This window comes from Leguminivora glycinivorella, chromosome Z (genome assembly GCF_023078275.1).
Source record: "Leguminivora glycinivorella isolate SPB_JAAS2020 chromosome Z, LegGlyc_1.1, whole genome shotgun sequence".
Lineage (NCBI taxonomy): Eukaryota > Metazoa > Arthropoda > Insecta > Lepidoptera > Tortricidae > Leguminivora > Leguminivora glycinivorella.
Window position 1 is genome coordinate 4,062,184 of NC_062998.1, and position 26,592 is coordinate 4,088,775.

The following is a 26,592-nucleotide window of genomic DNA, read 5'->3' on the forward strand; positions in this document are numbered from 1 at the left end:
TGGCGTGCAGTGGGCGTGCACGCTATGCCGCATGAACTCAGCACACTTGTATGAGCTTCAATTGTTTGACATGCACGCCGAATGCCCAATATGAGCGCGCACTCAGGCCTTAGGCCGAAAGTACACTATAATAGGTCTGTATGCTTCCATTTTTCTCCAACGTGAAGTAAAAGGACGGCATGTTGTCTATGATCATAGATTCAATATAAGAAGATCATACCATCCCATACATTAAAATGCGACCGCATAAGAACGCGCATACACTACACTACACATAGATGGCGCCACAAAAAAATGTCTTGTAGCTTTTGATTAAACTTTTAGATGGCGTTAAGTGTCACTTTTGACATAGATTTATGGCTCGAAAGTGACACTTAACGCCAATCTACAAATAAACGATGGCAACAAGGCATTTTTTTGTGGCGCTATCTATGTGTGGTGTAGTGAATGCGCGTTCTTAGGCGGTCGCATTTTAATGTATGGGATGGTATGATCTTCGTATATTTAATCTATGGTGATAGTGTAATATCGGCCTTACACTAAATTGGGGCCGGGCGCCCGCGCTTTACGAGGTTCGCTTTTATACACGAGTTAGGATGACACACGCCTAGATTATTGCGACCTTTAAGGGTAATACATATGTTATACAGAAAATTTATTTGCCTAGTCCGTTTTTGCATTGTCACTTCTAGTAAACCTGGCCCCTGTTTTGTCATGTTGACAACTGTCGCTGTTGGCCATAAAAGTAATGAGTATAATGTAGGCCAGAAAAGTACATAAAATTGACAGTGTCGGATGACAGTGTTTAATGTTATGATTAAGGTCCTCTCACACTAAGTAATCCATTTATTATGTATGGAAGGAAAAAAAATTTTTTTTCGAATTTAACAAAAAGCTATATACAGTTTGGTTCCTGATGATGAACCTAACTGCGTGTCGAATTTAACGGAAAACAAAAAAAAACACGGCGTTTACTTATTTTCACTGTGGTACACCACTTCTACCATTAACAACTCTTTGACTTGCAATCATTGTAAAGGGCTTCCTCTTTCAATACTCTCTCTACCACAAACCATATATCTCTATGTGTATATAAATGTATTACACTTAAAGTCAAACCATGTAAATTTAAGAATGAAGTATTACTGCTTAGCACTGTATGTATGTACATAGATCAGCTTATGGTACCTATTGGTATCGGAACGTGTTCGTAGTCAAATTGTATGGGACTGCACGGGGACCCGACTCGCTGTATGAGGAAGGTATAAAACGCATACCTCCAAATATAGATGGCGCTGTTTGACCCCGAACAGCTAAAGCCATATCACAGATTACATGTCAAAATGGAAGAAATAATCGTGTATAGTCACACCAAGCTATGTTAACAACGATTTTGTTATTTTAAACGACAAACTTCTGTGAAATTATGACATATTAACCCTTGCACTGGAGGGGCCATTAAAATCGATGTCAGTATGATTGAGAAAACTCAATAGTGTTTCCTTTACAGTTATGAATTGACTGATGGATAATATTTTAAGTATTTTAACCTTAAATCGTGAGTTAAGATACTATATTACCCCAATAATAACAGTAACTTGGTTTGTTGCTGTCGGGTCGGGTTCCCGTGGTACAAGGCCTAGTGGCGTGCTAATTTATGTGTGACTATTCTGTAAAATATATTGTTGAATATTTTGTTTTGACATGGACTTGTTCTCATTAAACACTTACAGTTGAGGGTATTGACAGGGATACGTTAAGTAAAATGCTTTTGATAGAACACTCTCATCTCATCACTAAACTTAACTTCATGGGACAATATTTACGACTATTATGAAGTTAAAATCTATGAAAAAGTTTGGATTTTAATAATATTAGCCGCTGGCCGGCCGCACGTATTCCAATAGCGCATCAGACCATTTTTAGCCAAAGACAAATATAAAGATACGAGTAGTGTTTGTTGCTTCATTCTTTACTGTGACGTAACCAAGTCTGCACCCTCATCTGTGTAAACCAAAGCAGCTGACTGCAATACACTCAGGCACAACGAAAACGGCTTACGTTGTTCGTAATACTAGCCCGTCTTCGTTGCCCTTGGACTTACTTGATCGTGTAAATAATCGAGTTTCATGCAAGGCTGGTTTTCACTGCTCCTCAAACAAACGAGTGTTGGGAAGCGAGAAACGTAGCAGTAATTACTATACTAAAAACATCTGACAATAATTAATAAGAGTAAAAAGCATCGCCAGACAATGATGGTATTCAGTTGTATCTGATAATTTTGTCAACTGTCAACGATTCAGTGTACGTTGTCGCCTATTTTATCACATTTACATTTTGACTACTGACAATGGCAATTTCGTGAAGTTTTGTGGACTAATAATAGTATGGACAGTAGTTTCAATTTAAATATCTACTAGATTAGCAATCTACGGTGGATTGTCATCGTGGTGAAACGGGGCCATACTAACAATGATAGTTAACAGTTCACAAAATGTTGATCAGATCAGACAAACTATGAAGTGTTCATGTAAAACGTGTCAACGTTTTTCGCTCCCATGTAACTCGTACTACTTCCAAATGTTACTTGTCAATAATGGAATCAATTTTATACAAATGTCTATTGTTATATTTTAGTAACTCTTTAAAATTGGATAGCCAGTATTGAGGCCTGAGAAGATGTACCATAGAGGTTATAATCCAGCGTAGGATTACAACCAAATATTTGGAGATGAGACTCCAAGGTATAAGATATTAATCATTATTGCTTTTCTGTATTTTTTGCATTATGTAACCAAGAAAAGAATCGAACAATTATGACATATGTCATTTCTACAAAACTGATTCCATTATCGATCCAATTGTGTCGTGATTATAAGTGCAAACCGATTTTTATTTGTAAATATTATTAATTGTAATTAAGCATATATTTAATGTTCTATAGATGTCATATATTTTTTTTTATTTAAAACATTTCTGGAGATAAATTCAATGCTTATTTTTATTGTAAAATTTTGTAATTATGTAATTTTATTTTTTATGACCAAATGTATTAGGTTTTAAACAGATGTTCTATTAAAGTATGTTTTCTAAGCACGAAGAATTTCGTACTTACATTGACTTTGCTGGGCCAGGTTCACCAACCACAGTTAAACGTACAGATTACTTCAAATTTCAATAAAATCTAAAAAACGCTTCATTGGGGATACAAATTCCCATTTGTTGCTTGTAACATAGAAGGGTTTTCCACATCATTCGTATAACTATGTACCTACTCCTTATGGTAAGCGAAAAATAAACCTTTGACTAGATTTTGACACGTCTTATTTAACCACGCTGTCAATGAACGAAATTCTTCGGCTCTGAGATACCATACTTTAACTGTAGGGGTTATGCTGGCGAAGTAAAATGATGAACAACTAGAAAATTTGAATAAAAACTACTTAAACGCGTTGTAACGTCGTTTTACTTTGAATAGTAATCGGCTGGTTTCGTATCTTTGTCATGTAAGAGTTTTTATTTATTAAAGTATTTATTTAATAATCGTCTGGTAACGATTGAAAAATTTAAGAATAAAATGTATTATATTTTAATTGTGTTTGGGCCAACCAGTAAAACCTGATTGAATATTGTAAGAAACATCAACTAGTAAATTTCATGTTACAGATTGAATAAACGAATGAAATAAGAGTCTTCTAAAAACTGTTTGTTTTTAATAATGAAGTATTTTTGTCGCCGGTACCACAAGAGCTAGGCTTATTTTATTAGTGTCTACGGTCAGCAAAATCCCACTTTGTCCCTATACAATCCTACAACGTTAGGGCAGTATCAGTCGTGTTCATAGCGAATAAAGATAAAATATGGGCTCGTCGTTATGATAAGTAATAAAGTGGTATATTTTGGCGATCACAGACACATTTAGTAAATGTAAACCAGCCGAACCCCTAAAGCGTATTGGAAATGAAAGGCGTTCGAGGTCGAATGACGAATATTAAAACATATATGTATATCAAAAAAGATACAGTTACTTGGACCCTAAACCCCTATAGTCGTTCGACCCTATACTGGTCCTGTAATACTCGGCAACGTCGCTTGCAAGTATGTTGAAATACTTAATTGCTTTCATAAAATATCATAGGCCAAACTAAATTTGCAGTGTATTTGCGATGACGGTGTGAATAACGGCATCATTGATATTGTTGAATAACACTATCTCACTTTGTTCTCCTCAATACGAATTTAGCTACTAAAAAGGTGGTCGCCCATAATTATAAAAAATAAACTTGCATTTGGCGTTGCCTGCAGCGGAGAGTTCTAGTGAGCAAAAAGTCACACGAAATAGTTCTAATATTACTTAACATGACCGTCATTTTTCATACAATACGGATCACTTACGAATTTGAAGTACATACATACCTACTTAAGAATTTTTCCATGCTCGTATAGAACGGATAATAGTGTTCAGGTACTTCCCTTACCTTCAAATTAAACTGTATAAAATACAGATTTCTGCAGGTTTACACATGACAAACAGACGTGAAAAAAACAGTTTAGCCACATACATTTACTATTGAATATTTGACTTGTAAGGGACGTTTCTTTGGTGCATTAGAACTCTTCGCTCATCTCGTGTTTAGGGCCCGAGACGCACCTAGTCGGCACATTGTGCGAGGTAGTTAAGATGATTATATTTTAATATTTAAACAACGATTAACTTGTTTTTTTTTATTGTAATTATTTTAAAGTGTACTGTAATAAAGGCGGATCAAACTTTTGTGCTGTTTTTTTTACAACCTGATTCATAGTTGACTGAAGTATGAATTTCTGAAGGCAAAATGAACAGATCGAAAATGAAAGTAGTTTTATGCCTATGGCGCCGTCTCGCTCTTCCGCTATTGGCGCGACAGAGTCACACTGCGCTTCGAGCGCCGCGCGCCGTCTAGCATCAACGATTGTGTGATACTATACACGTACGTTGTACACGGCTCCAAAACGCATAAAGAATTATTTAAGTTGTTTTGTCACATAAGTTTCGTGTGCACTCAGGAACATCATTGTAAAATAATTACGTCATGCTCCACGGCAGCGCCACCTTAGCTTTGATGAACATAAACATATGGGAAAATATCTATATAAAGTCTATAAAATTCTAGACTAGTTAAAAAAATATCTATGTTTCTAGTTTCGTCGTGAGCTCTTATACATTGTGGCGCTGCTGTAGAGCATACTCCACAGCAGCGCCACCATAAAATATCAATTACTGCATATGGTACAGGCACGTATATGGCTTCAAATAATTCTATAACAATTCTATATTGACCTTGCTTACGAAATCCCTACTTTTATTTACCATTTAGGAAAATACGATGCCAAAGGGTCAAAGCCTCTTGGTAAGTGGGACTGTCCGTGAAAACGAGATATGAGGAAATGAAACAAGGTGAATTCACATAATTTCAGTTTTATTCATTTCAAGCGGAATGTATAGTTGTGAGTGCATGACAGACTTAATATTCTTCAGCACCTTCGCCCTCTCCCTCAGCGGAGTCCATGCCGACCTCCTCGTAGTCCTTCTCGAGAGCGGCAAGATCCTCGCGCGCCTCAGAGAACTCGCCTTCCTCCATACCCTCACCCACGTACCAGTGCACGAAGGCGCGCTTTGCGTACATGAGGTCGAACTTGTGGTCCAAACGGGCCCAGGCCTCAGCGATGGCCGTGGTGTTGGACAACATGCACACGGCACGCTGCACCTTCGCCAAGTCACCACCGGGCACGACAGTGGGCGGCTGGTAGTTGATGCCGACCTTGAAACCGGTAGGGCACCAGTCCACGAACTGGATAGTACGCTTGGTCTTGATGGTAGCGATAGCCGCGTTTACGTCCTTGGGAACAACGTCACCACGGTATAACATGCAGCAAGCCATGTATTTGCCGTGGCGAGGGTCACATTTCACCATCTGGTTGGCTGGCTCAAAGCAAGCATTGGTGATTTCCCCCACAGAGAGCTGCTCGTGATAAGCTTTCTCGGCGGAGATGACCGGCGCATAAGTGACCAGCGGGAAGTGGATACGCGGGTACGGTACCAAGTTGGTCTGGAACTCGGTCAGATCGACGTTGAGGGCGCCGTCGAAACGAAGGGAGGCCGTGATGGAGGACACAATCTGGCCAATCAGCCTGTTCAGGTTGGTGTAGGTCGGGCGCTCGATATCCAAGTTGCGGCGGCAGATATCGTAGATAGCCTCGTTGTCGACCATGAAGGCACAGTCGGAGTGCTCGAGAGTTGTGTGGGTGGTCAAGATGGAGTTGTAGGGCTCAACGACAGCTGTGGAGACTTGGGGTGCAGGGTAGATGGCGAACTCGAGCTTGGACTTCTTTCCGTAGTCTACAGAGAGACGTTCCATGAGGAGAGAAGTGAAGCCAGAGCCAGTGCCACCTCCAAAGGAGTGGAAGATGAGGAAGCCCTGGAGACCAGTGCACTGGTCAGCGAGCTTGCGGACGCGGTCAAGCACTAGGTCGACGATTTCCTTGCCAATGGTATAGTGGCCGCGAGCATAGTTGTTGGCCGCATCTTCCTTACCAGTGATAAGCTGTTCTGGGTGAAACAGCTGTCTGTATGTGCCAGTGCGGACCTCATCTGTTGGCAAAAGATAAAGTTCATTAGAAATGTCTTAACTTTCTATCAAGTAGAAAGATCTGCATGCGCTACAGATTATAATATTAAAAAAAAATGAATACATTTAAACCTCTGGTAGGACTTGAACCTGCGTCTTTATTGAACAGCAGTCCAACTACTCTGACTAATTAACGCACCGTGGGTTAGCCATTAGATTTTTTTTTCCATGCCTACCCTTGCTTGCATGCTTAAACGCATTAGAACGACATCTACCTCAATATTAAATTAAGCCCTTTCATGTAAACTAGAGATGGGCCGAATATTCGGTATTCGGCATATTCGGCAAGTTTTTCAATGTTCGTATTCGGCCAAATAATTCGGTTGCATTGCAGAATATTTAACCGAATAAACAAAGTAAATAACTAATTAAGATCATACATATTCCATTGGATAATAAGCTCCTACATTACGAGCTTTCTAAGAAACTACCTAAAAATGCGTCAAAATACTCAAAATATAAACAAAATTGTTTTGTAAAAAAATTTAAAAACCGTAGTTCAAGAGTTGAGAAGAGTTCAGAGTTGTTTTAACTAAGTTTTAGTTATCCACTAAATAATAAGAACATAGTTGTAGTATGTATAACTATTATCAATAATTTCATAGTTTTAATCTTAACATTCGCTTTAAAAATATGTCGTAACCGAATATTCGGTTCGGTAAGAGCTGAACCGAATGTTCGGCCGAATATTCGTATTCGGCAAAGTCCATATTCGGCCCATCTCTAATGTAAACTTACCAACTACAGTGGGTTCCAAGTCCACGAACACGGCGCGAGGCACGTGCTTGCCAGCTCCAGTCTCACTGAAGAAGGTGTTGAAGGAGTCATCACCACCCCCAATGGTCTTGTCGGTGGGCATCTGGCCATCGGGCTGGATGCCGTGCTCCAGGCAGTAGAGTTCCCAGCAGGCATTGCCGATCTGGACTCCGGCTTGGCCAACGTGTACTGAGATGCATTCACGCTGTAGCAAAAAAAAATTGTTCTAATGAATCTGTTTTAAGTATGATTGGCATCGATATCATCATCCACAAATAAAACGTTAGAATAGAAAAAATTACATAAGATTGACGCCAAGTATGTTAAAAACGGAACATTTTATCGATTTACTGGGTGCTACCGCTACCTATCCGTTTCGGGGTGTGGCCGCTGGTAGCCATGATTAGTGAAACAAGACATTTGTTAATGAACAAAAGAGCATCTCTAATCATAAAACGCACTTAAACAACCTGAATTAGGCCTACTAACACTTAATTTGAAAAGAAGAACGTCAAGCACAGTAGAAAACTACGAGAAATTATGAAAAAAAAGAGCATCTGCCGTCGCCTACTTGAAATGGCGGCATGCCCACCCGGTGGATATTTCAACGAAAAAAATAGATTTTCACAAGGAAATAATTCTGTAGAATTGATAGAAACTTGAAAGAATGAAGTACTCACCATTTTGATTTGAGATTTGAATAAGTTAACGTAGAAAATAAGTTAATTAAATAAGAGTCTTCTTTGGCAAATCCGGTTAAGTGGCTTGCTGGCTTGCCCGACGGAAAGTAACGAACTAAACTAATTTCAATTCAAAGAGGGTTAGAGGGAGAGGGGAAGGGACGCCTCACCTCACGTCACATGAGGACTTGTGATTGGTGGATGCGGCAAAGGCATTTGCGGACTCTGGCGGACTAGCCAATGACGAACGAACCTATATTTCACAGGTATCCTAGGAATTTAGCACGAGTTTAGCCCCTTCATAGTAATCAGCATAAGTAGCCGTTTTTTTTTCCCACCGTTTGGTTTGAGTGTGTAAAAAAACTATGGTATACGATCTTGTTGATTTTAATCATAACTTGGTTGTAAAAACCAAGTAAAAACTGTATTCAGAACGGAGAATTGGGGCCTCGGGCTAGGGTGACAGCTGACAGCTGTCACTGTCACAACTGGTTTTGACGTGGTTTTGACTATGACTATCTTTCGGAAATTGGAATGGTTGTGGCCCAATCTGTAGAAATATTTGTTTGTTGGACGCCTATTAAGCTTAGAATTAACATAAATAAGTGCCAATAACATAAAATCATCTTAAATAGTTTAGTTATTTTACTCCTAACCATTTACTCTATCAGTTCCTTTGTGAAACACGAGTTATAATGGGCACAAATTTACCCCGTAACTTTTCGGTCATTACCGGTGAACTGTGTAATTTTCTTTACAAGAAAGCATACGATAGAGACAGAATAAACTTGCTTATCGATGAGCTTAATGCAAAACCATATAAAACTGAGTTGTTTGTTAAAAAACAGGTAAGAGTTCTACAAGTAACCAAGGTTTATTTATATAGGATTTACATATTCCATACTAAGAATCGTACCTCGATTTTTTAGCGCCACCTATCAAATACTATCATAACTACACTGATGATGCCCACAATTTTTTTTCAAAATGTGTATCGAAGTGATATCGTGATTTTTAAAATAAAGAAATATGTCATTTGGTCTTATAAAACATAAAAACACGCAAAAATATTTGGGGAAAATATGATTTTGGCCACTTCCAGGGTGCGAACAGCGCCATCTAGTTTTAAGCCTAAGAAGCCCCTACATTTCAGGGGTACACTTTTTTGTATGGGCTTTGGCAGTCCAGTATTAAATCGTTCTTGAAGTAACTTAGAACTAAAATGTTTGTAGTATGTATTCAATGTTGAGTTGTACCATTCTGATTTTTTTAGGATGCACTGACGTTAATCACATCACTATGCTCTAATATCGTCCCTACTGATGAGGTTTTGGCTGCAAAAACATCACATCTAATTAATAGTATTCTTACAAAGCAAAACTTGCAATTGGACACAGATTATGTGCAAAAAGTGGTATTTTGGCATATTCAGTGTTTCAAAACATGCTCTGACATGGTTGTACCTGATTTACTATACAACATTCAGTGTATTATTCAATTAAATGTCGCTGCGAGTCAAAAGGTATGTAAACATTTCATTCTTGCAGGAGTAGTCATACAATACAATTGTGTCTTTTAAAATGCAGTATGCAAATAAATTGTTCAAATTTATTCTTTTTTAATTTATTGTAAATTAAAAGTTTTTAAAGTACCAAGAACAATAAATATCTTAACACATTCACTACTGTTCAGGATTGAAAGACCTCTTGCAAAGTATGATTAATTGTAATTTACACTAATTGCCGCAGGGAAGGTGTTAATAAATGATTTTTAATTATTTGAATTATGTATATTTTCAGTATTCAGAAGAATTAATAGGCAGCCAAGGAGTTTTAAACAGTTTTCTAGACACCAGTAAATGTGGTCTGCCGATAACACAAAACCAACTACACCTTTGCCTCAGTGTCTTAAAATGCATGTGTTCAATAACTTCGGTGCCCGATGAAAATAAAGCATCTGAACAACCAAACTTGAGTTCCGAGTTAAAGGAGCAAGTATCACAATTAGTTGTTAATTTTTTGATGAGAATTACAAAAGGGCAAGATGAATATCAGTATTGTAAAGTGAGTTTTGGTTATTTATGAAATTTATCTTTTTGAACCATTTATTAACCCCCGAGGCAAAAACGATGGGGTGTTATAAGTTTGACGTGTCTGTCTGTTTGTTTGTCTGTCTGTCTGTGTGTGTCTGTCTGTGTGTGTGTCTGTCTGTGGCATCGTAGCTCTCGAACGAATGACCCGTTTTGATTTAGTTTTTTTTGTCTGAAAGCTGAGTTAGTCGGGAGTGTTCTTAGCCATGTTTCATGAAAATCGGTCCACTATGTCGCGGTTGGGGGGTTTTCAAAATTTTAATTCTGTGGTTAGGTTATTTGTATCAACCTAAGGCTGTCTCAGTCGGCTTCATTGGACCATCAACAATGGAAATCCCATCTGAGAGCCCTATATCCCTAATCAGGGGAAACAGGGTATCATCATCATCATCAACCTCCTAAGCTAGCTAAACACAAAAAATAACCTAACCACAAAATTAAAATTTTGAAAAAACCCCCGACCGCGACATAGTGGACCAATTTTTATGAAACATGGCTAAAAACACTCCCGACTAACTCAGCTTTCAAACAAAAATAACTAAATCGAAATCGGTTCATCCGTTCGGCAGCTACGATGCCACAGACAGACACACACACAGACAGACTGACAAACAGACAGACAGACAGACGGACAGACAGACAGACACGTCAAACTTATAACACCCCTTCGTTTTTGCGTCGGGGGTTAAAAAACCAGTGAATTTGAATATACACTAAATTTTAGTTTTTATTTTAGTGACTAAAATATTGCGACTGACAATATGAAAATTATTCAAATTTTATTAAACTTAATGAGAGCAGTAAATCCTATAAAGCAGGTCTTAGGATGTTATTTCTAGAATATTTTTTAGCCATTACACATATTTAAAAAAATATTTATGATTGTTGTGTGATTTATCATTTAAATGTTTTTAGGTGGTTGTTACTGCATTAAGAGTGCTATCTCAAATCTATTTCAATGACCAGACCATATGTATTCCACTACCAGAACTTATGGGTATTTCCCGTTACTTCCTTGTCTATGGCCTTGTGGTTCAGGGCCTGAAGCCTGAGAAGATCATGCCAGCCCAGCAGACTATTGCAACAGTACCTAATACTATCAATCGGGATACAAAGGGTGGTAAAGTATGTAGAAATTGCTTATTTCTCTATGAAATCAGGGGCGGTTCACTCCGCGATACAAGTACATGTCGGCGGCCGCGCCCATTCAGTGGCGACGACCTTCACGCGGCGCAATGAAATTCATTCTCAACTGCTCGCATGCGGTCCGTTTGTTAATGTAGGTTAGAATGGCGGCATTTTGTAAACATCAAAGGAGTGAGCCTTCTGTACTTGTACTATTATATATTCTGTGATGAAACTCATACAGAGCTAAGGCCTCTTTAAAAAGAAAAACTCCCAATTCTGTAGGTAGTTATGATTTTATATGTTAATGTAAGGGACACAGATTTAACTTGAAATTTAAAATATTCTTTATTGTTAATAGCCTTACAATAAACACTTTTAAATCTCTGCAATGTAAACACTTTGCCTCGGGACCATATTGTCCTTACAAAATATACATACATACATACAATCACGCCTGTATCCCATGAAGGGGTAGGCAGAGCACATGAAACTACTCAAGTTTCAGTGCCACTCTTGGCAAATAAGGGGTTGAAAGAAAACGAAACTGTGACATTGCAGTGACAGGCTGACAGATTGCCAGCCTCTTGCCTATGCGACAATTTAACCCATATCCCACAGTCGCCTTCTACGACACCCACGGGAAGAAAGGGGTGGTGAAATTCTTAACCCATCACCACACGGGCAAAACCTCACAAAATATAATGGGGGTCAAAATCCAAGACTTCACTATTTACTTCTAGAAATATTATAGTGACATTTAGAATTACATACCAGTTTATTGATGAAAAACTGGTCACAATATAAAATTAGGGCCAAGGTAATTCTTTAGTTCTGAGTCTTGTAATTTAGTTTGACTAATTTTCTAATTTCATTTCAGAAACAAAAACTGCGCAAGCAGAGAAACAATGCCATTGAAAGTTTGAAAAAGGAAATACCGGTATCAGAAAAGAGTTTAATGAGAGAGGTGGAAAATTTCGAAAACATCTCAACGTACCGACCGGCGAGTCAGAACTACTTGGAGCCGCAGAAGGCCAGGAACTATTGGGTGCTGACCAGCGATTCTGATGCTTCGGATGTTGAGAGCAGTCGAGAAGCTAAGCTGGTCGCTTTGAGGTCTAGGGTGAGACAGAGTGCTGCTAATCTGTTATTAGTGTTGACAAGGGTAAGTTTGAATTCAAATAAAATTTCTTTACTTAGTAGTAAAGTTTATCTAATTTTTACCGGAAAGTTACACTGCTGTAGGCTGGATTAGCAACTTTCTTCCTTCTTCCTCGTTCCCTCAATGCTGGGGATCGCGACCACAAGAAGCGTGTGTCCACTGAATGCGGTCATAAGCCATGTGGACTGCACGGTATAGGCTGCCGGCAGTCGACTTCTTCACACAGTTAGACCATCTCTTACGTATCCCTATTGGCAACAGGACCGGTTGCATCAAACCATCTGTCACCGTTAAAGCGTTCGTTAAATTATATTGTATGGAAAGTTCCATAGACGTCTGCTGAGTGACGATGATGTGTCTGTCAAATGTGGTTGATGCAACTGGCCCTTATTGTGGTATCGAATGTATGATGGAACGGATGATGCTAGAATTTGATAAATCTACCCTTTAAGGGCATGACAGAAGGAATCAAGGCATGCGTCTTCGTAAATTACATTGACTACAGGTTAGACGTTACAAGGTCGATTCTCATGACCCCTTAGCCCAAGCAGGCGTAGGGCTTGTCAATTAATTAATTTGTAGACTAACATGGGATGAAAATGAAAGACATGTGACGACAAACGTATGACGAATGAATGTGAAAGGGAGAGGAAAACCAAGGAAAAGGTGGAGAGACTGTGTGAGAGATGATATGATGTGAAAGCAAGTGAATGATGAGATTGATGAGATGACTGACGATAAGGAGCAGCCTCTAAACTCTATCTTGTAAATTCAGTTATACAGACTCTTGAAGTATGTTGCGCGCGTGATACAGTTGTATTGGTAATATAGTAGAGCGGCGAGAGGGTCTCGGAAAAAGTTGATGTGACTGGAGAGTATACTGCTGACAAGTGGTATCGTTGTGATCGGTAGACTTTACTGAGTACGAAATAATGACTTGTCACATTCTCAGACTGTGGGGGGGTTAACTATGACGTCACAAAGATCGCGGTCCCGGGTTTCAATTTTTTGCCAATTTGTCTAGAACCCCTTATCCAATTTTGAAAAATGAGGTGTCGATTGAAAGCGTATTACATGCTGATTAAGATTTCTTATAAGTGAAAAGTATAGGTTTGTTAGTTATTTTTTAATTAACAATAATGCAAAAAATACTTTTTTTACTCTCTTTTTTAATTTTTGTGACTCAAAAAAGCAGTGAAAACGGCCACTTAGCTAAAAAATATGTTATATAAATCATTTAACTACATTATTAAGCTATCTGTTGATTTTTAAATTTCTACGATCGGATAATAAATAAGCAAACTACAAGCACATACCTGTAGGCGGGGAGTACCGCTTGACGCGCGTTCCCATACATTCGGCGTCTACCAAATTACACCTCGCGCAAAATTCGTTTCAAGCAGATATACCTCTAATCTTATTCATTGTAACCTATCAATATTGGTATCATTTGAAAGTACAATTAAAGTACCTTAAGAAACAATGTCAATCATTTTCTTAAAATCAATAATCGCCAGTCTGCGGTGGTTACAAAGGAAAAAAGTGGGTATGGAATTTGACTGGTTTCCTAGGTTTGATACCATAGACGAGTTTAAAATGGGAGGTAAAGGTGACATATGGGTTGTTCTCTGACATAAAAGCTACACAGAGGGTCAGGGGAGAAAAAACTAGGGTTTAAGTTTAGTTTTAAGTTATTTTTTCTTTTATTTGTTGATTTTATTGTTTAATTTTTTTTGTAATTTTATCAAGGATACACGTTGGTTTCTTTTGCTGAAAATTCACTTTTTTATGAAAAATGTGATTAATTTCATGGCATTTTCCGATAGAGAATAAAATTAACTTTCAAATAAGGCCACATATACATACTTTTACTCATATAATATTAAGGGTAATACCGTTTGAACTCAAACGACTTAGAGGTGCGGTTTTTTGACCCAGTAGGTATTAAAAAGTAATCTTAAAATCAAGACGATTAGACTTCGGTCGTTATACATATTAAATCACTAAAATGAAGTTACCTATAATGTTTTAGTAATTATAATCATTACTTTTAGCCACTTTTCTCAGAACATAATTATTCGACAGAAGTCAAGATAACATTAAGAGCATATTTATTATTAATAATGCGTTATAAATATGAAATAGTTGTTGGGGTACACTTGTTAAGTACATGCAGCTCCTGCAAATACACTCAGTGTCAAAAAAATCACACATCTCAATCGTTTGCGTTGAAGCAGTATTGACCCACATATTAGAGAGCAGGGCGCGCAGGGCACCTCGTAAGACTGTGTGGCACTGAAAAACCAGTGAAGTCAGGTCTATGGATTGCTACACTGCTGTCCCGCTTGCACTACTCCGCCGGGGCTATTACCCTTAATATTATATAAGTAAAAGTATGACTATGTGGCCTTATTTGAAAGTTAATTTTAGTCTCTATCGGAAAATGCCATGAAATTCATCGATTTACTCATAAAAAAGGGCATTTTCACAAAAAGAAACCAGCATGTATTCTTGATAAAATTACAAAAAAATTAAACACAATAAAATCAACAAATAAAAGAAAAAATAACTTAAAACTAAACTTAAACCCTAGTTTTTCTTCCCCTGGCCCTCTGTGTAGCTTTCAGGACAGAGAACAACCCATATTTGTCACCTTTACCTCCCCTTTTAAACTCGTCTAGGGTATCAAACCCAGGGAACCAGTCAAATTGCATCCCCGCTTTTTTTCTTTGTAATCACCGTAGACTGGCGATTATTGATTTTAAGAAAATGGTTGATATTGTTTCTTAAAGAACTTTAATTGTACTTTCAAATGATACCAATATTGATAGGTTACGATGAATAAGATTAGAGGTATATCTGCTTGAAACGAATTTTGCGCGAGGTGTAATTTGGTAGACGCCGAATGTATGGGAACGCGTGTCAAGCGGTACTCCCCGCCTACAGGTATGTGCTTGTAGTTTGCTTATTTATTATCCGATTGTAGAAATTTTAAAAGCAACAGATAGCTTAGTAATGTAGCTAAATGATTTATATAACATATTTTTTAGCTAAGTGGCCGTTTTCATTGCCTTTTTGAGTCACAAAAATCAAAAAACAGAGAAAAAAAAAATTATTTTTTGCATTATTGTTAATTAAAAAAAAAACTAACAAAACTATACTTTTCACTTATAAGAAATCTTAATCAGCATGTTATACGCTTTCAATCGACACCTCATTTTTCAAAATTGAATAAGGGGTTCTAGACAAATTGGCAAAAAATTGAAACCCGGGACCGCGATCTTTGTGACGTCATAGTTAACCCCCCCACAGTCTGAGAATGTGACAAGTCATTATTTCGTACTCAGTAAAGTCTACCGATCACAACGATACCACTTGTCAGCAGTATACTCTCCAGTCACATCAACTTTAAAACTAGACGACTTTTTTCAATTCCGCCGCCTTACTAAATAGGGGTAATTTTTTTTTTTAAATTATAAATGGGCTTACTCTTAAATAAATCTTTCAACTTTCTCCCCTGCACCCTTAATTTTGATTCAACATTAATGTTACTTTAAATTTAAACTTATGATTTCAGGTGAGCGAAAAGCGAGATATTTTCGGATACTGGTGGGCCCTGTTACCCGATTCACCAGAAGTCGACAACTGGACCGCAACAGACGCAGCTAAGAAGACCTTAGCTTACTGCGCGGTCACTGACCCCACGTCTAATAATAGAGCTAGCGTGTTGAGCGTGATTTTGGCGCTGCTCTCTGGGCCTAGGATGTACTTGTCACAGGCTGAAGTAAGGTATGTTAGCGGTTACATCACAGATATGAAAATAAAATATGCTAGATGACACAAATGTACCTACTTCGCGTGTCCGAACTCAGTAAGGGTCGGTTGCATCAAACCGTGTTGACACACGGTTACCGAACGCTTTAACGGTGACCCGTTAAAGCGTTCGGTAAATTTTATTGTATGGGAAGTTCCATAGACGTCTGCTGCGTGACGATGATGTGTCTGTCAAATGTGGTTGATGTGAGATGGCCATCGTTATTGACAGTCCACACGCGTCAGTTGAAACTAACATAGTGCAAGAAAACCGCCAGATAAAACCTCCACTAGACGGTTACAGTGGCGCCACCTGGTGTGAAAAATATATCATGGCACTTCCACACGTCATGTGAAAGTTTGTATTGTACAGAGGCAGAGGATATTTTAATCTTGGACTCTTTAGATTCAGGGTAGTCCTATTACTAAATACAATTAGTGACGACCGGTCGGGCTCAGTCGGTAGTGACCCTGTCTGCTGAGCCGCGGTCCTGGGTTCGAATCCCGGTAAGGGCATTTATTTGTGTGATGAGCACAGATATTTTGTTCCTGAGTCATGGATGTTTTCTATGTATATAAGTATGTATTTATCTATTTAAGTATGTATATCGTCGCTTAGCACTCATAGTACAAGCTTTGCTTAGTTTGGGGCTAAGTTGATCTGTGTAAGGTGTCTATTATTATATTTAACTATTATTATAATTAACATTTCCAGCAAAAAAGACAACGCCTCTTTCATCCCCTTCTCCGTATCTCTCGGCTACATGATCGACTGTCTGCACAAAGTATTGACCACCATATTGGACAGCGAGCGAAGCCACGCGGTCGTACTAGTCGCGCTGAAGTGCTGCGCGGCGTTGGTTCAGGCCACGCCGTATTATAAGATGAAGGCGGGGCTTGTGAGTGAGCTGGTGAGGGCGTCGAGGAAATTCTTGGTCCATAAGAGTAAGTTAACACTTTCGCTAAAAACCCGACTATCTACATTTACATGGGTTTCCCCGTAAAAAATAATGTTAACCATTTTAAATAATTCTTAACCCTTAAATGCATATTATACCCTTTATTTTAGTTCTGAAATGTCTAACATAAACATTGCATTTGAGACTTGAGTTTATGCGTCACAGTCTATACTATAATTGACTTTGACTGATATGCCATTTCAACTGTAGCCATTTGGCTACAGTATGCATTGAAGGGTTAAGAATACGGCACATTCTATCTTATGCGGACGCATCAGTGTATGTAGTTTGAGGGCCGATACAGATACGACTGAAACGCAACTGCACGCCTCATTCAATGTTACGCAGCACTTGCGATCTCAGAAGGGAAAATCTCGAAAACTACTTGATTCTTGACACGTTTGATTGACAACTTTGTTGTACTGTATAGTCAACCAATTGGAACCCTAGGCCACTCTACAACCATGTCAAAATGACAAGCAGTAAGAGATTTCCATAGAAATAGGATGACAAAGAATGCCCCTCAAGCTTCAAAAACCAGACCAAAAATGACATGCACGTGTGTGAGTAATTTGTGTATGTGTGTGTCAAAAATAGTGATGTGATGTCTATAGACATAAATATTCTATCGATATTCCACTATTTTATCGACTAGGTACTTTTCAAATAATGTTCTTTTAATATGTATATACATACATACATACAATCACGCCTGTATCCCATAAATGGGTAGGCAGAACACATGAAACTACTAAAGCTTCAGTGCCACTCTTGGCAAATAAGGGGTTGAAAGAAAACGAAACTGTGACTTTTAATATGTATTATAATAAAATTGCATACGAGTATTACGTATTCCTTTATTTATCTTTTTTCTCTAGGTAAGAGATTTAAAAAACGCATACAAAGTTAATACAAAATAGTACATTGCCATATGTACTATTGTGCGGAAAAAAGGAAATTCGAAACGAGTGGCGATAAACTAAAACACGTTACGAATTCCGTTACAATGGTCCTGCCAGTCAGTGCTGATTATACCCGACGGTACAGCCAGCAGTTTCGCCGCTTCCTCCATCTGCTGTACTACGCGCGCAGCAAAAATCCAAGCGTACTTGAAGCCCTGGATACATAGTAATTCCTTGTTTAGTAGAGACGGCGGGTTGATGGGATTTGATGCTGCTTAATCCTAAGCGAAAGCCTGGCAAAAGAGAGTATAAATTAATAGGGGCGCCACCGTCTATGTAAACCGTTTTGCATGTGGCAACTATTGAGTCACTTTGGTATGAGAGCAGTAAGTGTTGATATGATAAAAAAATAGTTCTATTACAGGAAACCTTATGTCTCCTTGTGATGTACAAAGTCGTGGAAAGTGGCAAAATATAAGGTAATTAGCTATTAGCTAATTAGCTATTGCATTGGCTGTTATAAAATAAAAATTTATAATAATAAACTAATTATAGCAGTAAATATTAGTTAATGTTTTATTTATTATTATATAATAATTAATGAAAATAACATATCGACTAATATAATATTGTACTCCTGTAAGTTATCGATACTGTCATTATGAAATTGTCAAGCCTAGTGTAAACTAACAATTTAGGTTTTTACACAAAATATTGAAAATGATTGACTATTTTGAGGAAATATTGGCACACAGCAGAAGAAAACCTAATAATGGACTATGTGAGTGCCTACTAAACAGTTTTAAGTTATTAATTTGACAAAATATCGTAAAGAAAATTTCAATCGGAAGATCATAATTACCTGCGAAATGAGTATTTCAGCGGGTTATTTGACCCTGTAACAGAACAATCTAGTAAACTGCACGACACCATATTTTACACATCCTTTTTTATTACCCCAACCCCCGAATTATTTATTATTTTGAATATTTTCAAAATATGTAAACAAAGCCGCGGCCGCTAGCGGCCGCTGTCGGGCTCAGAAATGGTCACGTTTTGTCATTGGTAGTCCGACTCTTTCTCACTCATGGAATGTTCATATACGTGACGGCTTCTCTTTCGCACACTTCAGCTGTCTTTAAGCGTAAGCGAAATGATAGGTCTGTGGAGATTTCTTACAATCTGATTTATAACGTCACTGTGACATAGTTCTACAGTGGCCTAGGGTTTCAATTGGTTGACTGTACCTACTCGTAATTTTAATTTCGGTCTAAGGTAAGGACGAAAAAAGTGAAAACTAAAATTGACTGCTTCTTTTAATTGACTTACTAACATCCAAAGTGTATCTTGGCCTCGGAAATGAGAGCACGCTACCTGTTCCGATCCTGCGACCGACGTAAAGCTGACGCAGATCCGCCGCCACCGTTGATCCACCCTGAGAGTCTCCTGTATAATATTTAAAAAAAGTTGTAATTGTTTCAGATGTAACATTGCAAGTTGGAGCCCTAGTCACCATGGGATGCGTTCTTTCCATAGATCCAAAAGTAGACGAAGTATTAAAATCAGTAGAAAAAGATGCCACGAAACCTGTTCATCAAACACACATAGAAAGTGACACTAATGAAGAGTGTGACGATTTTGAAGAAGGATATTCTGATGACGAAATGTTTACCGCCGTTGAGCAAACGTGTATAGAAAAAATAAGTGAAGAGAAAAATGTACATTATTTTAAGAGCTGGATCTTAGATATATGTTTTAGGAATATGGGATGGATGTTCAAGGACAGTGAAGTCGTTGTAAGTATTTTAAATCAACGTAATGCAATTACTGGCAGGCTTTTGCTACGGCACTTTTTGCTTATTATTTAATAACCTCTGGCTCTCCCAATAATTTTATTCGGGCTATAATAAATCTCTATGTTAAGGTTCAATTCATCCGTTGAGCTTCACAGGCAGAATATCACATCGATAGGTAGTCACTTTTTTTAAAATTCTATACGTCTATGATCTATGACATTTCATGGCTACCAATTTTAGAATCATAGAACTTTAGGGATTATTCATGTTCTAAACATTATTCATGTTGCCTAAACTGTAATACGCTAATATGAATTTCTGATTCTTTCTATCACAATTCTTAAAAAAAATCTGTTTTTGTTGACAGAGTCAAATAGAAATTTTGTCGTTGACTGGTCACAAGAACCGGTCGTCAAACCCCCTTATTTTTTAAAGCAAACTTTAGGTATGATGGCTACGGTTAGGCTTTTATGACTTTACACACATTATTTGGTTATTCGCTTTTACTATTAACCTTTAGCCCTAAGGAAGGAAGGTGTCCTTGGGACTAAAACGAAGTTTTGCGTCTGGATCAATTTATATCTTGACCTTCACGAACGATATGGCATCCACAAACAAACAAAAAAAAATATTGTTGCCATTTTAGTCCCGTGGAACGTTAGGGTTCTTCAAGTTGCTTCAAACTGTAAGCGCTAATTTGAAATATTATATTTCTCTACCTCTAAAAATATTATAAAAAGTACAATAATAGGCAGACATACATTTCAAAGTTGACTCTGTCGTTCATGATGCGACGTCTTCATAGTTCTTAATTTCGAGTGTGTGACCGTAGACAACTAGACAGTCAAATAACGCAGATATTTTCTTTTCCAGAAATGTAAGCCGTCGGCGATCCCTGTGATACTAGAATCTCTCCAAGTCCTCTCGGCCATAGCGTTCCACCGCCTAAAAAACTTGCTTCAACCACATTTAACACTACTGGCAGACGTTCTGTTTGAGATGCTGCAACATGAGCACCAAGATGTAACACTACAGGCAGCGAAAACTGTCACTATTATCGGAGATGCTATACAGAAACTAGGTAAGTGTCACATGTATTTGATATCCCTAAGAATCCACGCAATAGTTTTATCTCTGTCGCACATTATTAGTGATACTAGAATCTCTCCAAGTCCTCTCGGCCATCTCAAAAACTAAGTTCTGTACGAGATGCTTCAACATGGGCATCAGGAATATCAGGATGTAGCTTTACAGGTAGCCAAAACTGTCAGTAATACAGAAACTTGGTGAGTGTTTCATGTTTCTGATAGCGCTGCCCCTGTCACTCTATACTGTATGCTTAACTATGGGTCTTCCACGCATTAGTGCTATTTCTATCGCACGTTAGTATCAAAATGAGAGAAGACTAGAATCTCTCCAACTCCTAAATTTTCATTCACTCATTCGTGCCTAACTCTTGTGAATTTACCAATTGATAAATTGGTGAATTCACATTTACTACTTTATGGGTCACATTTTTTTTCACTATAATTTTTTTACCGCTTTTTTCCAGAACAAACAAACGAGTCTCCACCCGTGAGTCAATGTATGTACATGTGGCAAAAGCTACTGACGCCTTTGTCGACCGTGCTGCAATGTCACGACAACCCTCAATGCAAGGCTGTCGTTTGCGACTGCATCGCTAACATAGGCGAGCGGTCGTTTAAGGAGTTACCGGTATGTTTATGTTTTAACTAACTACTTTATTTAAGAACCGCCAAAGTATACGTCAACGGTTGTGTGTGGGTCAGGCAAATGTCAATCTTTGAGTATGTCTGCATCGTTCACGTTGCTATACGCCAACAGCCGCGGCATTTAAAGAGTTACTTAACCTTTTGTATGTTAACGATGAATATATCCGAACCGAACCGCAGGTCAAACTGGTCAAATACCAATGACGGATTAATTCTTCACAGATCTCAGTTCAACATAACATACCTACGCGATAGGTAAGAACTTATGCGAGCAGTTCAATTACACTTCGGTGATGTGGTGTCTAACCGTCTGAGTGACAGCTTTTTGACACGGCGTAGAAAGGGCGATATCTTAAATTTCATAACCCACATACTTTCTCTGTTTAGTGTTTACCAAAGAGGATCGAGTATTATAGAGAGTTACTGTTGAAGTAAAATGTGTAATCACAGTGCATAGACTGCCATCTCTTGACATAGGCTTAAAACTTTTGAACCTCAGTTTTGACAATTTGGCTCATATTCTTAGCTTGATATGCGTTAAAATGTCAAATATTAATATTAGCGCCATCATAAATTAAATATAACAAGATCATACCATTCCATACATTAAAATGCGATCGCCTACGAACGCGCTTACACTCCACCACACATAGATGGCGCCACAAAAAAATGCCCTGTTGCCACCGATTATTTGTAGATTGGCATTAAGTGTCAATTCCGAGCCGTAAATCTATGTCAAAAGTGACACTTAACGCCATCTACAAGTATAATCGAAAGCTACAAGACATTTTGTTTGTAGCGCCATCTATGTGTGGTGGAGTGTAAGCGCGTTCGTAGGCGTATTTTATTTTATTTCGTTCGTATTTTAATGTATGGGATGGTATGATCTTGTTATATTTAATTTATGGCGCCATGTAGCCGAGCGTCCCCCAAAGGTGTATCGCCATCTAAGCCTACCTTTTTCTGTATGGTACTGTATGGTACAGAGGTACGTTTTTTTCTTAGACTTTATCTGTATATACGGAGTTACATATGTCTTTGGTGTTTACAAAACTCTTGGCGTCTTTATTGTTCCATAATACTTCCTCTTTTCTTTTATTTGTTTTATTTGTATTGCAGCGACATCTACAAGTGTTATGCTGTACTCTACTGGTTGGTTCGTGCAGCGACGAGGAGCCGGCGGTGCGGGCGGCCGCAGTTCGTGCCCTGGCTATGACTGTCATGTACCGAACCCTTAGAGAAGTAAGTATATTTCACAGCTTTATGATACGGACAGCAAAAAGGTCAGAAAGAAGACTCCAGTGATATCTACAAGTACTATGCTGCACTCTATTGGTGGGTATGTGCAGTGACTACAAAGTGGCGTTGCGAGCGGCCGTAGTACGTGCCCTCGCTATGACAGTCATGTACCGAACCCTTAAGCTAGGCTAGGAACAAATTATGGGACGCGTCCGAGGACGCGCGTCCACTGCCGCGATCTAGATAATGAATATACACTGAATTGTGCAAACTATCGGATGTAAGCCGTGGACGTGGCCTTGAGCGCACGGACGTCCGGACGTCATCTGGCGAACTGGATGTTTTATGACTGTGCACACTTATCAGTCCAGGTCACCAGCCGCGTCCGTGTGACGCGTCCCATAATTTGTTCCTAGCTTTAGAAGTAAGTACATTTGACAGCTGTAAGGTACAAACAGTACATCTACAAGTGCTAATGCCTACAAGGTCCTAAATAACGCTTCACCTACAATACGATTTCTTCAACTGTAAACGTCTTTATTGGACTTGAAGTATAACACCCATTTGTATGGGACACATGCATTTCAAAATTTTTACTGTTGCAATGTTGTGTGACATAGCAAAATGATAAAAATATAAATATGTACTCAATTTCAATGGGTATAACAACTGAGCTACGCAAATAGGTACACAGTTATAAGAGTAGTCATTCTCTTAATCAATTTGTTTACAGTATGCATATAATTTTCATGACGCGCGTTTACTCTTGATTTGCTTCTATTAGTCCTATTAGACTCTAGACTTTACTCCTATGAGTTATTGAAGACCAATTATTTGTTTGTGTTTTTATGATTACGAGTAAGGACATTGACGTCTTTGTATCACACCATTTATTTCTTCATGCACACTCATCTCTTACTAGGTATATTTTACACATGGTCTTCGACTCCATAAGCCTCGTATATTTGTCAAAAACTTAGTTTGAGTCATTCATTGCTATTTAGTAGGGATGTACCGACTAGTCGCCGACTACGGTCTACACATTTCTAGTCGGCGATTAGTCGGCGACTACGAAAAGAGGCCGATTAGTAGGCTTTCATTACTGATAGAAAAACAGTACAAAACTAAATTATCAGCTGAAAATTATGGTTGCATTATGTACCTATTCGTAATTCCTTTCTTTGTCAAAACAACAAATTTCTGTAATCATCACAGAAATAAATTTCCTACCTAGGATTACAGATTTCATAGGCAGGATCCACCCACTAAGCCAAGCGCTTGTTAAAAATGGAAAATGTGTATAAATATTAGCATGAACAACCTGTAAAAAATCATAAAAAGCGCGGTAGAACCAAATATGACATTCAAAATGTGAATTTAGTCGAATATGAGGACGTCGCCGACTCACTCAAGCGCCGACTGTCGGTTCGGCTAGTCGCCGAATCAATAGTCGGTACATCCCTACTATTTAGACATGCATACGGTCTACACAGTCCGACGTACGACTACTTAGGTAATTTCCCGCGCGTGGGAATTAGCCGGGTCCACACAGAGCGAGGTACGTCGTGAGGCAATGTACTTGCGCGGTAAACGTCCAATGAGGACGTGCCTCAGCTGTCGGTTGCTAGGCCGAGCAAATCGCACGCACTGCCTCGGCCGAGGCACGTATACATTGGACGTTTTACCGTGCGAGGAAATTGCCTTGCGACGACGACGCTCGCTCTGTGTGGACCTAATGATACTTGCTCGACCCGATACTTCGATGAGATTGTTCGATTTCTGTGTGGAGCAGAGAGCTCTGGATGTCTCACCAATCCTTCGTATGCGTATTCGATTTTCAGGACATCGGTTTTGTGAGCGACTGCGGGGAGAATATACTTCGTGCACTAGCAGAGTCATCTTTGGTGGTGAGAACAAAAGGCGCCTGGGCGCTAGGAAACTTGAGCGACGCACTCGTTTTGAATGTGTAAGAACGAAATATTACTATCATATTGTTATATTCGATAGTTACAGGTCGATTCATGAGAGTGAACATGAATGGAATGAATAAAACTTTGATTTTATGAGTGACATCTGTGTGCGTAGCCGAATGCACAAACACTCGCGAAACGCTCACGATAATATCTCTTTCGTAGCTTTCTATCTCTATCACTCTTGTCGTGCCAGACTACGTTTCTGCGGCGTTTCGCGTCGCAGAAATGCCATTCGACTACGGGGCCTGTATCGATATGCAGTCGTAACTGTCACGTGGTTGGTTAATCTGTCACTGTCACACACATGCACACTTTCATTCACTCGTTCGTTCGATTCGTGCCAGCTCTTGTGAATCGGTCTGTACAGTCTTCCTGCCGGGCTAGTTCATAATGAGTGCGAGAATATGTCACCGCGACATAATCTACCCGACCATATCGCGGCGGTATACTGTCGCGCCAATTATGTTATAGCCCTGCTGGATTTTTACTTACCGATATACATTCACACACAGATTACAGATATACATTTGTAGACTTACATTCGGTTAAATCAAGCTAGGATTTTAATATATTTTTTAATTCATCCTTTTAACTTGGCAATAAGTCCGCCGCGCCGTTTCTGATTTATATTGTGCAATATCAGGGGCGGCTTTTTCCGCGATTCTATCGCATGTCGGCGGCCGCGAGTTCGCGGCCCATTCAGTGGTGACGTCCTGCACGCGGCGCATTAAAATTCAATGTCGGCTGCTCGCGTGCGGTCCGTTTGTTATATATTCTGTGGCAATATATAACTCACGTTGACAGTTTTGATTATTAACTATAGGTATCCAGACACATAACCACAGTCGTATAATGGATTATTTTATTACTTATTATATGTGCGCACGTGTATTACTTCACGCTCCATATTATATTTAATCTTTGTTTTGAATTAATCGCATCTCATTGACCGACAATAATCGCATCTCATTGACCGATAATAAAACGATTACCAAGCTTTCCTATTATAAAACTTCAGCCTCTTGCTCTCGACTTTTTACACTTTTGTGCTCTCTCCTTACATGTATTTTAGGTTCAAGTTAATATAATATTCTTACAGCGATGATCTGGAGATAGACGATATCGACGATCGACTCCTACTGCGTCTACTGGAGGTCAGCATACAATGTGCCGCCGATAACGATAAGGTTAGTGAAAGAAGGACGCAATTCATTAGAACATGTATGTCGCTTACATCCTTTTAGCATTAACTACGTAATACTCATAAATGGATTAATTTATAAGGGTCGTATTTCACAAGGATATTTTTAATGCTTACATCCTTTTTGGTCTAAGGCTACAATCAATATCTATATAATATAAAGCTACAACCCGACTGACATTTTTCAAAAAATAGGCAGAGGGGGTTTTTGCGGGTGGCAGTGTTTGGTGTGGTCGTATAGAGTTTGGTCCTGCGACCCCGGATAGATCAGACCGTCGGTCTACCGGTTCCGGGTAAAAAAATGTTGGACGGCCTGGCCAAACGGCTGGAGTTAGCCGGGGAGTGTTCGACCAAATGTCATAGAGGACCCTGGGCAGTTTAACCGTAAGAGATAGCCGGGGGTGCTCGACCAAATGTCATACAGGTATCCGAGTAGAAAAAAGTTGCATTAAAAAAAAATTCAAAATGGCCGACTTTTTTTTTTGAAAAATTTCAA

At 38.8% G+C, this 26,592-nt stretch overlaps 2 protein-coding genes across 2 annotated transcripts in view; one reads left to right on the top strand and one right to left on the bottom strand.

Annotated features, from left to right (window-relative positions):
* Positions 1-5,442: 5,442 nt before the first annotated feature.
* LOC125241013 (tubulin alpha chain-like) lies at positions 5,443-8,247 on the bottom strand. Its single transcript, XM_048149282.1, has 3 exons — positions 8,105-8,247; positions 7,407-7,629; positions 5,443-6,631 (listed from the first exon to the last, which is right to left on the bottom strand). The coding sequence occupies exons 1-3, from the start codon at positions 8,105-8,107 to the stop codon at positions 5,505-5,507; spliced, it is 1,353 nt and encodes a 450-aa protein (XP_048005239.1). The 5' UTR covers positions 8,108-8,247; the 3' UTR covers positions 5,443-5,504.
* Positions 8,248-8,646: 399 nt separating this feature from the next.
* Positions 8,647-26,592, top strand: part of LOC125241490 (HEAT repeat-containing protein 6-like) — a 34,822-nt gene continuing 16,876 nt past the window's right edge. The window contains exons 1-13 of the mRNA XM_048150006.1: positions 8,647-8,952; positions 9,378-9,626; positions 9,904-10,167; positions 11,109-11,318; positions 12,199-12,483; positions 16,058-16,269; positions 17,009-17,238; positions 19,637-19,950; positions 20,824-21,031; positions 21,503-21,666; positions 22,803-22,925; positions 24,764-24,888; positions 25,995-26,082. Of these exons, the coding sequence (XP_048005963.1) occupies positions 8,800-8,952; positions 9,378-9,626; positions 9,904-10,167; positions 11,109-11,318; positions 12,199-12,483; positions 16,058-16,269; positions 17,009-17,238; positions 19,637-19,950; positions 20,824-21,031; positions 21,503-21,666; positions 22,803-22,925; positions 24,764-24,888; positions 25,995-26,082 (2,625 nt within the window). The 5' untranslated portion in view covers positions 8,647-8,799. The remainder of the gene's footprint in view (positions 8,953-9,377; positions 9,627-9,903; positions 10,168-11,108; positions 11,319-12,198; positions 12,484-16,057; positions 16,270-17,008; positions 17,239-19,636; positions 19,951-20,823; positions 21,032-21,502; positions 21,667-22,802; positions 22,926-24,763; positions 24,889-25,994; positions 26,083-26,592) is intronic.